We start from the raw sequence: 16,334 nt of genomic DNA, 5'->3' as shown, positions 1-16,334 counted from the left end.
TCTCTCTGCCTCTTTCTCTCATAAATAAATAAGAAAAAATAAAATATTTTAACAAAAACTTGGGAAGTAGCCGGGCATGGTGGCTGGCACATGCCTTTAATCCCATCACTCGGAAGGCAGAGGTAGGAGGATCGCCATGAGTTTGAGGCCACCTTGAGAATACATAGTGAATTCCAGGTCAGCTTGGGCTAGACTGACTCCCTACCTTGAAAAACCAAAACCAAAACTAAACCAAACCAAAGTAAATTAAAAAAAAAACAAAAACCTGGGGAAAGTGAGAAATGTTTGCCATGCAAGGTAGAAAGGGTACAGACTTTGGATGACTGATTGGAATACAAAGAAGCAAGGAAAGAGATAGTCTGAATGAATGGTGATGCTCCGTTGCATGCCTCCTTCTGTCAGCAAGGACCAGGAATGTTATGGTCATGTGATTATTCTGAAGTCTGTCTTTGTCTTGCTATCCTTTTGATCCATTGTTTCCTATTAAAGCCCTTTACTTCATCTTATACCTAGCCTTGTTATCATGCTAGATTTTGTCTTTAGTGAAGGGCTTTAATAGAATGTATATGTGTGGGTGAGTGTCACTTGCTCATCGTCTTGATTGGTTTCTGTAGGACAGAAGTGCAATTGAAGAAGAGATGGACTGCTTATTATTGTGCATTCCATATAGGAGAAATCTTGGATTGTTCTATTAATCTGTAATGCACCTGTGCCTGTATAGTGGGAGAAATCAATATATGGTACAGAAGGAAAATATCAGCTGTGGGTTTGATTTCTCAGTATCATAAGAACAAACAAAAGTTACCAAGCAACATATCCTTAGTCCTTCTGGGTCACTAGGAAAGATTCGTGTAGTTCGAGACTAATGATTGTCAAGGAAACAGTGAATTTCGAAGCTACCATGAACTACTTGAGCTTCTCACCATTTATCTACTCAGAGATTCCTATACTTCAATACGATAGTTCTGCCCCTACAGTTTCTGATCCATGTGTATACTAAATGTGTTCTACTGCCACAAATTCTAAAGGGAGACTATGTTCTCAAGAGGATAGAGAACTATTGCAGAAACCAGCTTTTTCCCATCTCCTTGTTCTTTCAGGACACCTGACTGATAGTGAATGTAACCAGAAACACACATCAAAGAAAGGGTCCCTAGTAGAGCGCAAGAGGAGCTCTGGCCGTGTTAGAAAGAAAGGTGACGAGCCACAGGCCTCAGGATACCACAGCGAAGGCAAGCCATCTGCATTACTCTCTCTCTATCTCCTCTGCTAAACTCCGCTCATACTTCAGACTGTTTCTTTCTCCTTTCTGCTCAAAGGGATTTTCCTTGCTTTCTGAAATTTAGGATTTCGACATTTGTCATCACTTGAAATGTAAATATTTGCTTCTCTCTCTCTGTGTCTTTTTTTTTAGGAGAAACATTGAAAGAGAAACAGGCTCCTAGAAATGCCTCCAAGTTATCCAGCAGCACTAGCAGACTGAGGGACTTCAAAGAGACAGTCAGTAATATCATCCACAACAGACCATCCTTGGCTCCTCAAACCAATGTGGCTTCTTCCTTTGCGGGGAGGGGAGGAGACCAGCCTGACAGGAAACCTCCTCGGACCTTGTCTGTACACTCTCATGACTGGGAAATAGAAAGTACAAGCAGTGAGTCAAAATCCAGTTCTTCCAGCAAGTATCGCCCAACATGGAGACCCAAACGAGAGTCTCTGAATATTGACAGTATTTTTAGTAAGGACAAAAGGAAACATTGTGGCTATACTCAGCTTAGCCCCTTTTCTGAGGATTCAGGTGAGGAAATAATTAAGGAAGAATTGGGCTTTCAAATAAAGTTGATTTATGTGTTTAAAAATCCAGAGTTTAGGGGCTGGGGAGATGGTTTAGCAGTTAAAGTACTTGCATGGGAAGCTTAAGAACCCAGGTTCTATACCCCAGTACCCACATAAGCCAGGTATACAAGGTGGTGCATGTGTATGGAGTTGGTTTGCAGTGACTGGAGGCCCTGGCATGCCCATTCTTTCTCTCAAATAAGTAAATAAAAATATATTTTTAAAAAATCCACAGTTTCCTGATAGACCTGGTGTAGCAGACAGCTTCAGGTTCACTGAGATGAACTTTCAGACCAGGCACAGTTATGGAGGAGGGAATTTATTGAAGCTTACAAGATCCAGGGGAAGTTCCATAATGGCAGAAGAAGCTGGCCTGCCTTCACAGGCCCAAACAGACAGAAGCACAAGCCTAAAGGTCAAAAGCCACAGCACACTTCATGAACTCCAGCTAGGCACACTTTGCATATCTTTAGATTGAAATTGGAAACCCACCACCACACCTTAAGATCACCCAGTGACATTGCCTTCAGCCAGGTAGCCAGCAGATGCAAACTACAAACAATAAAGAACTGAATATATTGGGGGCCATCTGTTCTATTCAAACCACCACACCTGGCAAAAGCATTTTCACTCATGTCAGGTTTTTTTCTTTTTTTGGTGTGTGTGTAAGAGAAAAAGAGGGTGGGAGGGAAGGAGGGATTTAGAGAGAGAGGCATGTACGTGCCACATTATGCATGTAGTCAGAGGATAATCTAGTGTTGGTCCTTGGCTTCCATCTTGTTTGCTGCTGCACTTGACAGAGTAGCTGGCCCCCAAACTTCCCAGATTCTCCTCTCTCTACCTCCTGTCTTGTCACAGGTACTGGAGTTATAGGCATTTGTGCTACAATGATCAGCTTTGCATGGATGCTAGGGACCCAAACTCTAGTCTTCATTGTTCACAGCAATATCCAAGGAACCATATCCCTCTTCCTAATGACAGATTGTTTTGGAGGGGGATATGAGTTCAGTGAGTGTGTATCTGGAGGGAGGGGTTAGTTAGGTCTTGATTTAAGCAAATGCTCAATCTACCTCTTTTTCATACTTGCTCTTTGATCGGGATAGCTAAAGAATTTACACCAGATGAAGTAAGCAAGCCACCTGCGTATGACATTAAAGCTGGATCAAGCTCCCAGGACAAGCCCTGGGGCCCAGGTCGGCCAGGCTCTCTTTTAGAGCAACATCCTCGCCTCATCCAGCGAATGGAATCTGGCTACGAGAGCAGTGAGAGGAACAGCAGCAGCCCTGTCAGCTTGGATGCATCCCTGCCTGAGAGCTTGACTGTCTGCAGGTATTGTTTGGCTTTTAATAATGCTGCTGTTCCCTGAAGCAATGTGAGTAGTCACCTACTTAGAACTTTGAGCTGTGGCTTAAGACAGTGGAGGGATGGTTTTATGCTCTACCAACTTTTCTGTAGCAGCAGCACCCTCTGCTGGAAGAAGGAGCAAAAATACTTGAGAAGAGCACTCTCCTTTTCAAGTACTAGGTGTAATGTTATCAACATCAGTGTTTAGTGCTTATTTAAGTAGCACATTTACCAAAGTTGGAACAGTACAGAGAAGGCTAATATAGCCCTTTGAACAAGGTTGACTTGCAAATTTGTGAAATGTTCCTCATTTTTCAGACATGTAGGTTGAATAAGTCCAGTGATCCCATGTGCAAAATGAGGAATATGGTTATTAAAATTATACTATAGAGCTGGAGAGATGGCTTAGTGGTTAAGCGCTTGCCTGTGAAGGTTAAGGATCCTGGTTTGAGGCTTGATTTCCCCAGGACCCATGTTAGCCAGATGCACAAGGTGGCACATGTGTTTGGAGTTTATTTGCAGTGGCAGGATGCCCACTCTTTCCCTCTCTCTGTCTCTTCCTCTCAAATAAATAAAGATGAAATATTAAAAAAAAAGAAGTTGAATAAGATGAGTTGGGGATGTAGCACAGTGGATAGAGTATTTGCTCAGCATAGTAATATTCCCTAATGATATCCCTGCCTCAGAAAATGATTAGTAAGAAAAAACTAATATTTATGAGGATATGCTTATTAAATACATTTACTAGGGCTGGAGAGATGGCTTAGCGGTTAAGCACTTGCCTGTGAAGCCTAAGGACCCCAGTTTGAGGCTCGATTCTCCAGGACCCATGTTAGCCAGATGCACAAGGGGGTGCAAGCGTCTGCAGTTCGTTTTCAATGTCTGGAGGCCCTGACGTGCCGATTCTCTCTCTCTGTCTCTCTGTGCCTCTTCATCTGTCGCTCTCAAATAAATAAAAATAAACAAATTTAAATTCATTTACTAGATTTTGAATGCCTCCTACATACCATTTGAGATGAACAAGATGTGAAGGAAGTGAGGTGAGATGGAAAAATGAGCAGATCTTTCAGTTTTCTAGAAGTAGTTTAGCAGAAGCTTTGTATTTGCTTATTTCTGAGATGGGTTTTGGTTGTGTTGCCCAAATCTGAAATTCTTGAGCGGGACCCCAGGTGTGTACCATAACACTTGGCTCCCAGAAACTAATTATACTGATATGATGTTTTGCAACTTTAGTCTTAGGAATATTGCTAGAAACCATCCCCTCTGATACTTTTACTAGATTTTGATTCTCTTTTGAAGGGATCCAAGTGCAAAAAGATCATTTGGGTTTGTCCCTTCTTGGCGTCATATCCCCAAGTCTCACAGCAGTAGCATCCTAGAGGTGGACTCCACAGCATCCATGAGTGACTGGACAAAGACTCAACCCCTCTCTGGTAAGCAGAAAGCTGGGAACTGGATTTAACTGTCAGTTCTCTTTGGGGAATTTGGGTATACTTGAGCACATTTGAGCTAAAGGACAGCTGCAGTCTGACTATTCCATCAAAATCTAAATGTGGTGTCTTTTTACCTGCTCTGTCTTTGAATTTCTTCTACTTTTACTGTCAAGTACAGCTTACCTGAATGTTTTACCTTAAAGAGAGACTTTATGCAAACAGGAGACATAAATGTGGTGAACAGTAGTAATGGCAACTTCGGCCGCAGCAGACTCATTTCTGGGGCTTTCCTCGGTATGGGGCAGCCTCTTGAGAAATGGACTTCTCATTGATTAGTACTGTGAAGAAAGACACACAACATGGCTATGTAAGCAAAACTAGGGAATCAGCAATTCAACCTTAACACTGCTTTTGGTTCTGTATTATTACCAATTCTCTTGAGCCCGGGTGTGGTGGCACATGCCCCACACAGCCCCAGCACTCAGGAGGCAGAAGAAAGCATATTGCAGTGAGTTCAAGGCCATCTTGGGTCTACAGAGTGTGCTCCAGGTCAGCCTGGGCTAAAGTGAGACCCTACCTCACAAAAACTTATGAAACAAAAACAATTTTCAGGGCCGGAGTGATGGGATAAGGGGTTAAAGGCACTTACTTGCAAAGTCTGATGGCTTGTGTTCAATTTCCCAGTACCCATGTAAGCCAGATGCACAGATTGGCATGTGCATCTGGATTTCATTTGCATTGGCAACAGGCTCTGGTATGCCCATCCCTCCTCTTTGCAAATTAATAAATAAATATTTTTGTGAAAGCCTGGGTATGGTAGTGCACACCTTTAATCCCAGCACTTGGGAGGCAGAGGTAGGAGGATCACCATGAGCTTGAGACCACCCTGAGACTACATAGTAAATTCTAGGTCAGCCTGGGCCAGAGTGAGACCCTACCTTGAAGAAATTAAGAAAAGGATGTAATGCTTTTATAGTTTTATCAGGTGCCTTGCAAATGCTTTCACTAAGCACTCGGGAAGTGGCTTGGGTCTCACCCTGAATCCAGTAAGGAAAACAACATCCAAAACATGAACTTCAACCTGAAGGAGATTTCCAGAGGATAAACAGTGCAATGACCATGAATTCAACAATCCTTCATCTTGATGATGTGATGATTTATCTTTTCACTTGCTTGGACCCAGGTGGAGAAGTGTCCTCTAAAAGTGAACTGGATGAACTTCAGGAAGAGGTGGCCAGGAGGGCCCAGGAACAGGAACTTTGGAGGAAACGGGAGAAGGAATTGGAGGCTGCTAAAGGGTTTAACCCTCATCCCAGCCGCTACATGGACTTGGATGAACTGCAGAATCAGGGTAATTGCTGTGAGAGTTAGGATGTGGGTGATGGGGACAAAGAAAGGCAGGAAGTAAGATCCATGCTGTTTAAATTTGCTATCAAAATTTGTGTGTGTGTGTGTGGGGGGGGAGTTTGCTATTAATTTTTAGCAAGGTAATATTTAATTTTAGCCCAACTATTCCAGGGAGAGCTAGTTAAAGTAAAGATGGCAAATTTATTTATTAGAGATAGTACTTCCTCTAGGTATATCTGTCAAAAGCATATAGGTAAGAGACTGTGCTGTACTATTCATGGAAAATGTGTTCCATAAACATCTATAGGTGTAAGTAAAACAAGTCTCAATTAAGAAAGCAAAAAAGGTTAAGCTGAGCATAGTGACACACACCTTTGATCCTAGCACACTTGATAGGTTGGGATCGGATCACTCTGAGCTTGAGGCCAGCCTGGGCTAGAGTGAGACCTTGCCTTCAAAAACACCCCTCCCTCCAAAACAAACAAACAAACAAAGTGAAAAAGGGTGGTTGACTTTATTATTATTATTTTACTTTATTTACTTACTTATTTATGAGAGGAAGAGAGAGAGAGGCAGAGGCAGATAGAATGGGAACACAGGGGCCTCTAGCCACTGCAAATGAACTCCAGGTGTATGTGCCACCTTGAGCATCTGGCTTTATGTGGGAATCAAACCTGGTCCTTTGGCTTTGCTAGAAAGTACCTTAACTGCTAAGCCATCTCTCTAGCTCAGTCTTTTTGTCTTTTTTATTTTATTTTATTTTTCTTTATTTATTTGAGAAAGAGAGAGAGAGAGAAATAGGCAGAGGGAGAGGGAGAGAAGATGAGAGAGAGAGAATGGGCGTGCCAGGGCCTCTAGCTTTTGCAAACGAACTCCAGGCGCATGCACCCCCTTGTGCATCTGTTTCCGTGAGTCCTGGGGGAATCGAACCTGGATCCTTTGGCTTTTGCAGGCAAGGGTCTTAACCACTAAGCCATCTCTCCAGCCCCCTTTTTGTCTTTTTTCTTTTTTTTAAAAATATTTTATTTATTTACTTATTTGACAGAGAAAGAGGGGGGGAGAGAATGAATGCACCAGGGCCTCTAGCCACTGCAAACGAACTCCAGATGCGTGTGCCCCCTGTGCATCTGGCTAACGTGGGTCCTGGGGAACTGAACCTGGGTCCTTTGGCTTTGCAGGCGAATGCCTTAACCACTAAGCCATCCCTCCAGCCCCACTTTTTGTCTTTTAATGCAGTGCTGGGGATTGAACCAAGGCCTCACACATGCTAGGCAAGTTCTCTATCACTGACCTATGCTCCCAGGCTCTAATTTACTGAGTTTATTTATTGTTGTTGTTGTTGTTATTATTATTATTATTGGTGTTTTGATGTTGAATCTTGCTTTAGCCCAGGCTGACCTGGAATTCACTATGTAGTCTCAGGGTGGCCTCGAACTCAAAGTGATCCTTCTACCTCTGCCTCCCAAGTGCTGGGATTAAAGGTGTGCACCATCATACTGGCTTTTGTTTTGTTTTTTAATTTAATTTATTTATTTGCAAGGGGAGAGAGAATGAGGATGAATGAGAATGTGCACACCAGGGCCTCTTGCCATGACAAATGAACATGACAAGTGATAGATGTGCCACTTTGTGCATCTGGCTTTATTTACATGGGTATTGGGGAATCAAACCCAGGCCGTCAGGCTGTGCAAGCAAGTGCCTTAACTTCTGAGCAATCTTTATAGCCCTGCTTTTTTTGTTTACATTTTGAGGTAGGTTCTCACATTAGCCCAGGCTAACCTGGACCTCACTCTGTAGTTCAAGGCTGACCTTGAGCTCACAGTGATCATTCTACTTCTGCCTCTCATGTGCTGGGATTAAAGGCATGTGTCACCACTCCCAGCCTGGTTTGATTTGAAATGAGGTTTTTGTTTTGTTGCTCAGGTTGGCCTTTAACTCAAAGCCTTCTCTCTCAGTCTTTGGAATAACTGTGGTTATAGGCATGTGGCACCATGCCCAGTTCTAATTTATTTTTGATCATATAAAAATTAATTCTGTGAACTCTCATGATTTGCATGGACTTAAGTTTCCTCACCTTCCCCATGTTAGTCACCCTCTCCTATTAGGTGATTACTTGGTGCCAAGAGACTAGCCTTCAAAACAGGAGGTCAACATGCTAAGGTGTCTTCCTTAAATAAGTTGTGAAACATTTACCTCAGCTTTTCTTTTCCCCTTTATTTATCTTTTTTTTCTTTTTCTTTTTTGGGTTTTTGAAGTAGGGTCTCACTCTAGCCCAGGCTGACCTGGAATTCACTGTGTAGTCTCAGGGTGGCATTGAACTCACAGCAATCCTCCTACCTCTGCCTTCTAAGTGCTGAAATTAAAGGTGTGCCCTACCATGCCTGTTTCCCTTTTTTAATTTAAAAAAATTAATTATCTATATGGGAGGAAGTGAGGGAGGGAAGGAAGGAGAGAGAGAGGGGGGCACATGGAGAATGGGTGCATCAGGACCTCCAACCACTATAAACAAACTATATGCATGTGCCATCTTGTGCATCTGGCTTTACATGGGTACTGGGGATCAAACCTGGGTTCTTTGGCTTTGATGTTGCATGCGTCTTAATCACTAAGCTATCTCTTTAGCCCTTTTTTGTTTTTCATTTTTGACCTCAAGTTTCATCAATCCGGTGTCCCTTGTTTATATTCTTCCCTCCCCTCCCCTCCCCTCCCCTCCCCTCCCCTCCCCTCCCCTCCCCTCCCCTCCCCTCCCCTCCCCTCCCCTCCTCTTCTCTCTCTTATCTCTGTATGTGTCTGTTGTTTGTTTTGTTCTGAAACAGGTGCTTACTCTGTAGCCCTGGCTGACCTGAAACTTGCCATGTAGACCAGGCTGGTAGCAACTCTCTTGCCTCTGCTTTCTAAGCGCTAGAATTATAGGCATGCACCATCATGCCCAGCTTTGAGGTTAATAGTATGTCAGAAAGAGGAGTCTTGCCATCTCTCTCCATGTCATCTTTTCCCCACTTAAAAAAAATTTTTTTTTTATTTTAATTTATTTATTTTCGAGCAACAGACAGAGAAAGAAGCAGATAGAGAGAGAATGGGCGCGCCAGGGCCTCCAGCCACTGCAAACAAACTCCAGGTGCGTGTGCCCCCTTGTACATCTGGCTAACGTGGATCCTGGAGAATCGAGCCTTGAAATAGGGTCCTTAGGCTTCACAGGCAAGCGCTTAACCGCTAAGCCATCTCTCCAGTCCACCACTTTTTTTTTGTTTTTGTTTTTCAAGGTAGGGTCTCATTCTAGCTCAGGTTGACCTGGAATTCACTATGTATTCTCAGGGTGGCTTTGAGCTCACCGTGATTTTCTTACCTCTGCCTTTCAAGTGCTGGGAATAAAGGCATGCACCACCACGCCCGGCTTGTTTTCAGATTTCTTACAATCAACAAATGCTGTAAATGTCAGCTCTCTGTACTGGAAGAGCAAAGAATATAGTGCTAATAATCTGGATGATAAAAATTAAATCTAGTATACTAATTGGTTACCTAGAGCTTGCCTAGATCTTTATAAAGCTAAGAACTATTTTTTTTTTTTATTTGACAGAGAAGGGGGCTGGAAGAGTGGGCATGCCAAGGCCTCCAGCCATTGCAAATGAACTCCAGACGTGTGTGCCTCCTTGTGCATCTGGCTAATATGGGTCCTGGGGAATCGAAACTGGGTCCTTTGGCTTTGCAGGCAAACACCTTATCTGCTAAGCCATCCCTCCAGCCCTAATGTTAAGAACTTTTAAGTGGTCTTACTAGGTAGCCCAGGCTGATCTCCAACTTGCTGTCCTCCTATCACAGTCTCCTGAGTGCTGAAATTATAGTTATGCACCATCACACCTAGCCAAGAACTTGATTTTTTTTTTTTTTTTTTTTTTTTTTTTGAGGCAGGGTCTCGCTCTAGCTCAGGCTGACCTGGAATTCACTATGTAGTCTCAGGGTGGCCTTGAGCTCAAGGCAATCCTCCTACCTCTGCCTCCCAACTGCTGGGATTAAAGGCGTGTGCCACCACACCTGGCTAAGAACTTGATTTTTTTTAAAGCTACTACCTCAGTTTTAAGATGTTTAGGGTTAGTTGATTACAAATAAAATGAGAGAGTTTTGGGCCTAGAAGAAACCACTACTGTGGAAATGGGGTGAAAACTTGACTGCTGAACTTTTCAGAACCAACTGGCTACTTTCTACTGTCTTGCAGTTGCTCTCTCAATGCTATAGTGAAGTAGGAAGTAAATGCTAAGAGTGCAGAAGAGCCTTTCCTTTTTCTTATTTAAATGTTGTATTTGTTTACTTATCTGGGGTGGGGGGCAGATAGAGTGAGAATGGGCACGCCAAGGACTCTAGCCACTGCAGATAAATTCCAGAAGCATCCACCACTTTGTGCATCTGGCTTACATGGGTCCCAGAGAATTGAACCTGGGTCTTTAGGTTTTGCAGGCAAGAACCTTAACTGCTAAGCCATCTCTCCTTCCCAGAAGAGCCTTTCTTATCATGTCCAGTCGGAGGTAAGTTGAGGATAGGGTGAGGGTAACATGAAGAGACATAACTCAGACATTTTTTTTTTTTTTTTTTTTTGAGATCTTGCTATGTAGACCTTCTGCCTCTACCTCTAGAGTGTTTGGATTATAGGCATGAGCCAATATACCTGGATTTTTTTTTTTTTTTTTTTTCAAGGTAGGGTCTTGTTCTAGTCAACGCAGATCTGGAATTCACTATATAGCCTCAGGGTGCTCTCGGACTCAGCAATCCTCATTAAAGGCGTGCACCACCATGCCCACTACACATCTGTTTTGATTTTATTTTTATTTTCTGTATGTTCTCATGAAGGCTCACTGTCAGTTTAACTTATAGATGAATTCACATTCTAGCTTCCTACCCATTGATGATTATGAGTGAGTAGAAGGCAAGGGGATATGTATTAACTTGATGGTTCATTCACAGGAGGTTTCTTTACTGCACATCCTAGCCTTTTCATCAGGTCTCTTCTGTGCCTGCTTTGACACACCTCTACCTTGAGAGAAACAGGAGTATCCCAGGCTTGATATATAGGGAGGTGACTTTTTAAAAAAAAAATCTTTTAATTTTGTCTTAAAAAAAAAATTTTTGAAAAGAAAAACAGAAAAAAATTAATGAAAAAGTTTTTTTAAATTTTATTTTTATTTGATAGAGACAGAGAGAGAAAGAGAGAGAATGGGTGCACCAGGGCCTCCAGCCACTGCAAATGAACTCCAGATGCACACACCACCTTGTGCATCTGGCTTTCGTGGGTCCTGGGGAATCAAGCCTCGAACTGGAGTCCTTAGGCTCCGTCCTTAGGCGCTTAACCAGTAAGCCGTCTCTCCCACTCTAATTTTATCTTTTCACCTTTTTTTTTCTTTTTTTGAGGTAAGCCCAAGAGACTGGCCTTTTATTTATTTTTAATGTGTGTGAGAGAATTGGTGCACCAGGGCCTCCAGCTAGTGCACTCAATCTCCAGACATATGTGCCACCTTGTGTGCATGTGTGGCCTTGTGAGTATGCATTACTGTGCAACTGGCTTATGTGGGACATGGAGAGTCAAACATAGGTCCTTAGGCTTCACAGGCAAGCACCTTAACTGCTAAGCCATCTCTCCAGCTGTAATTTTTACATGTTAGAGAGGAGAGAATGGGTGTTCCGGGGCCTCCAGCCACTGCAAACGAACTCGGATGCATGCACCATTATGTGCATCTGGCTTATGTGGGTCCTGGAAAACTGAACCTGGCTCCTTAGGCTGTGCTGTCAAGCACTTTAACCACTAAGCCATCTCTCCAGGCCCAGGGATGACTTTTTGAGGGCCTGTTTTGGTGAATAAGACATGCTAAATAAAAGTAAAAACTTAGCATTGCTAGTGAAAGGTGTGTTTATGAAGCAATAAGTTCAGGTCAGCTGCTGCTAGGTACTTTGCGGTGGGCGCTGTAGACTGCCTGCACTAAAGAGATGTAGTGTAGTGTGGTGCAAAGAGGACTGTGAGTTTATGTAGACACGCGATGCGGCTACATTTCCTCAGAATAGTGAAACCATTTTTTCCATAAGAGCAGTTGAAGTCTGGGGTGTTCTGACTGTAGTTGACAAGCTGTATGCCATTACACTGAGAAACAGTCATTCAAGTCCAGGCATTAGAACCACACTGCTGCTGCAGACAATACCTGGTTCTTCCCTTGAGGGACTATCTAAGAGATCTTGGAGTTGGAATATGTGATGGCAGTGACATGCCTCTCTTTCATGGCCTCGTTCCAGACACTTCCCTCAGTAGCAACAGAGAGAATAAGAATAGCGCTCGGGATCTGTGTTCCCAAAGGGAAACAGCAGTACATAGGAGAGACTGGACTTAATTGTAATGAAAATGAAAAGTGCTGGCCCTTTCAGGGAGGAGTGACGGCTTTGAGAAGTCCTTGCAAGAGGCAAATTCAGTGCTTGAAGAGTCACTGCACCTGGAACAAAGGGGAGAGTGTGCTGCAGCTCTGGCTCTCTGTAACGAAGCTATCTGTAAGTAACTAACTGCTATGGCCTTGTTGACTAACTTCACAGCAGGGATTTGTGTTGATACACAGGTACCTCTGTCTCTTCGTTTTCATGTTCCCAAGCTAAGACCTTTAGCTATCTTTGACCTTTACATGGTGATATCTCTGTGGCCTGTGAATATTTACTGGAATAATTTCAATAGGAAGCCACAGCTGAATTCTCCAGCCATGTCTACCTTCTTATCCTGAGATAAAGTGAGACTTCAAATATGAGGTTAGTTTGCTGTTTCTGTAGTCCCTGACTCATAAGTTAGAGCTTATGGTAAGAAAACTGAGAAATGGCTGACTTCCTAGGCCAGTAACTTTTCACTGCCATATTCGATCCCTTTTGTTTCTCCCTGCCTCCTGCTATGCAGTACTGTAATGTTGCAGCAAGGAACTAGGTCTTAGAATTGGTATCTGACTCATTTCTGCTGTTGGCCACCGGGAAGGGGGAGTTGGGAACAAGAGTGTGCAGACCAGAGTCAAACAGGTCAGTTGAAAAGATGATAAGAGTGGTAACCTCTAAGCACTAGTTTATCTTCCTGATTCCTTTTTAATTTTTGTTTTCTTTTGTTTGTCTTTTGTTTGTTCAAATTTGAATTAACCTGTTTGGCCTCCATAGCTTCCATGAACGTTCCTTCTAGCCAGAGCCAGTTTGGTGCCAGGACAGCATATGCATGGTCATGCCTTGCATTCCTGCTGCATATTTTGAGTTTTCCCGCCTATCTTTGCTTGGTTTTGGTTTAGTTTTGTTCTTTTATTTTTGTTTGTATTTTGTGTTCTGTTTCTGCTATATTTTCTTTTGCATTTTAGCTAAACTAAGACTTGCCTTGCATGGTGCCAGCTCTAGCACGCACAGCAGAGCCCTAGTCGATAAGAAGTTGCAAATCAGTATTCGAAAAGCACGGAGCCTGCAGGATCGCATGCAGCAGCAACAACCATCGCAGCAACCGGTGCAGCCCTCAGCCTGTCTCCCAGCGCAGGGGGTCACCCTCCCTCAGCCAACCAGGTAGTGCTTGAGAACCACCTTAGCTTGTGGACGCCAGGGGAGGAAGTGACCATGGGTATGCCGTAGCAAGAGCTCTCATTGTCTTGGCTATTCCAGAAGAGAGAGAAGAGTTCGCTGAAAAGATTTTCTTTCAGGTCAGACATGCAGTGAAAAAGTCAATTCATTGATGGTCTTTTTCTTAATAATTCATAGAAAGATATAAAAAGTACAAAGTAATAGGCTACTTGGTCAAATTTTAATGGGTGAGTTTGTCCCTGGACATGCGTAGCAATATGGTTATTATATTTATACATAATACTCTTAGGCATGTTGATCTGGGCCACCTTCATGTTATGGTAGCAACCATTGAGTTTATTTTGGGATTTCAATGTTCTCATCCCTCCTGGAGACAAAGAAAGCAATCTACTTTGCTCTGATTAAACGATAGAGATACTTATTTCTTTGCTTGCGTCTGTAAGGTTAGGAATAGGAAAGTACCAGTAACCATTGGTCTAGCTCCCAGCACCTTTTCCCTTAAATTTGGCTTCTACTAGAATAAATGACTCCAAGTTAAAATTAAGTTTAGTACTTTTCAAAATATAAATAGCTAACTTTCTTCTTTTACCTTTTTTTTTTTGTTGTGCTGGGGATGGAACCCAGGCTCTTGCACCTTGTACATGCTAGGCATGTGCTCTTAACACTAGGTTACATCCCCTGTCCTATTGCTTTGGTTTTTGACTGTCAGTCCCCATAATATGCTTAACTTTTTTTTTTTTTCTTTAGTTTTTTGAGATAGGGTCTTGCTTTAGGCCAGGCTGACCTGGAATTCACTGTGTAGTCTCAGGTTGGCCTTCAACTCATGGCAATTCTCCTACCTCTGCCTCCCAAATGCTGGGATTAAAGGAGTGTTCCACCATGCTGGGCAGTATGCTTAAATTTTTTTAACATTTGCCTAGGTTCAGGTCTAAGCTAGCCACTTCATGGTTTTTGTTTTTTTGAGGTAGGATCTCACTCAGGCTGACCTGGAATTTACTATGTAGTTTCAGGGTGGACTCGAACTCATGGCGGTCCTCCTACCTTTGCCTCTTAAGTGTTGGGATTAAAGGTGCGTGCCACCATACCTGGCTTGTTTTTTGTTTTAAAATTTTTATTTATTTATTTGCAAGCAGAGAGAGATACACACACATACACCAGACAGAGAGAGAATGGGTGTGCAGGGTCTGTAGTCATTGCAAACGAACTCCAGATCCATGTATTACCTTGTACATCTGGCTTATGTGGGTACTGGGAAATCAAACCTAGGTCCTTAAGCTTTGGAGGCAAGTGCTGTAATTGCTCAGCCATCTCTCCAGCCCACTTCATGTTTTATTGTATTGTGTTCTCACAATAACCTTATGAAATAGGGAAAATTATTTAGCATAGTTTTTTTTTAGCTTTGAGACATTTTATTACAAAACAGTGCTCATATACATAATCTAATATGAACTTAAAATTCATCATACATTTACTTCATTTTTTAGCTTGACCTTCTAGTAAATCTTTAGCCTCATTGATTTTGGCTGCTATATATGGAGATCCACCTTTGTCTGGGTGATTTAAGAGCATAATTCGTCGATGAGCATCTCTTATTTTTCCTTTATTGGCAGTAGGGCTTACACCTAGTATTAATGCTGCTTCCCGTTTTGTCATTTTGGGTTCAAACCCGCCTCTGTAATAGCCTCCACTGAAGGCCTGCAAATCCTGCAGCAGCAATGGTCAATCCAACTGCTACCATTGTACTGGCCATGGCTCCGGCTCAGCTCCGCCGTGCCCCTGTGGGGACGCGGCTCATTCCAGCTCCGGCCCATGGCCACCAATCTCAAAGCTTTGCCGGAAAATGGCGCGGGCCTCTCCAGTCCAGCGCGGTGAAATACGGCGGGTCTGCCGCGCAAGAGGCCGGAAAGTCTTAGCATAGTTTTAAAATAAGGAAACTTGGGCTCAGAGAAGATAAGGAAGTCAAGATTACTTTGCTAATAAGTGGTAGAAATATACAATTCAAATCCAGATCTGTCTGGAGCACATGCTGTTTTTCAAAAAAATTTTTTAAACTTTATTTATTTGCAAGCAGAGAGGAAGGAGAGGGAGAGTGAGCAAGCTAGGGTGCACCAGGGCCTTTTGCCACTGTGAATAAACTCCAGGTACATGTACCACTTTGTCCATATGGTTTACATGAGTAATGGGGAATTGAACCTGGGCCATTAGGCTTTGCAGGCAAGTGCTTTTAACCACTGAGCCATCTCTCCAGCCTAGCACTAGTTCTTGACTAGTAAGGTTTTTTTTTTGTTTTTTGTTTTTTTTTTAAAGCCAGGTGTGGCAGCCCAGGCCTTTAGTTTCCACAATCGGGAGGCAGAGGTAGGAGGATCACTGTGAGTTCAAGACCAGCCTGGGACTGTATGAGTTGCAGGTCAGCCTGGGCTAGACTAGGTCCCTACCTTGGGCGGGTGGTTGGATCAGGGGAACTGTCTCATGTATTCCTAGCTGGCCTCAAATGTGCTATGTAGGTGAAGGATAAATTTCAACTTCTGATCCTCCTGCTTCTACCTCCTGAGTGCTGGGATTTTAGGAATGTGCCACAATGCATGGTTTATGAGGTGCTAGTGATGGGACCCAGGCTTTCATGCATGGTAGACAAGCACTCTACCAACTGAGCTACATCCCTAACCCAAATTTTCCTTTTTGGTTAGAATATAATTTCTATTTATTTATTTTGAGAAAGAGAATGAGAGGCAGATAGAGAGAATGGGTGTGCCAGGGCCTCTAGCCACTGCAAATGAATTTCAGATGCATGTGCCACCTTGTGCATTTGGCGTA

At 43.0% G+C, this 16,334-nt stretch overlaps 1 protein-coding gene, 1 non-coding gene and 1 pseudogene across 15 annotated transcripts in view; 2 read left to right on the top strand and 1 right to left on the bottom strand.

The window, feature by feature from the left end:
- The window catches only part of Usp54 (ubiquitin specific peptidase 54), a 112,196-nt gene that overhangs the window by 78,186 nt on the left and 17,676 nt on the right, over window positions 1-16,334 (top strand). For 12 of the 14 annotated variants that reach the window (XM_045137198.1, XM_045137193.1, XM_045137197.1 and 9 more), the window contains 7 exons: window positions 1,101-1,232; window positions 1,415-1,795; window positions 2,937-3,162; window positions 4,477-4,610; window positions 5,794-5,961; window positions 12,360-12,479; window positions 13,310-13,505. In XM_045137198.1, coding sequence (XP_044993133.1) covers window positions 1,101-1,232; window positions 1,415-1,795; window positions 2,937-3,162; window positions 4,477-4,610; window positions 5,794-5,961; window positions 12,360-12,479; window positions 13,310-13,505 — 1,357 coding nt within the window. The remainder of the gene's footprint in view (window positions 1-1,100; window positions 1,233-1,414; window positions 1,796-2,936; window positions 3,163-4,476; window positions 4,611-5,793; window positions 5,962-12,359; window positions 12,480-13,309; window positions 13,506-16,334) is intronic. The other 2 variants (XM_045137199.1, XM_045137196.1) reach the window with 1 other exon arrangement.
- On the top strand, window positions 3,385-3,492 carry LOC123455869. Its single transcript, XR_006634183.1, has one exon. It is a non-coding gene; the product is annotated as a U6 spliceosomal RNA (small nuclear RNA).
- LOC105943979 lies at window positions 14,913-15,325 on the bottom strand (annotated as a pseudogene).

Source organism: Jaculus jaculus, chromosome 18 (assembly GCF_020740685.1).
Source record: "Jaculus jaculus isolate mJacJac1 chromosome 18, mJacJac1.mat.Y.cur, whole genome shotgun sequence".
Classification (NCBI taxonomy): domain Eukaryota; kingdom Metazoa; phylum Chordata; class Mammalia; order Rodentia; family Dipodidae; genus Jaculus; species Jaculus jaculus.
This window is presented reverse-complemented; position numbering and strand designations above follow the sequence as displayed.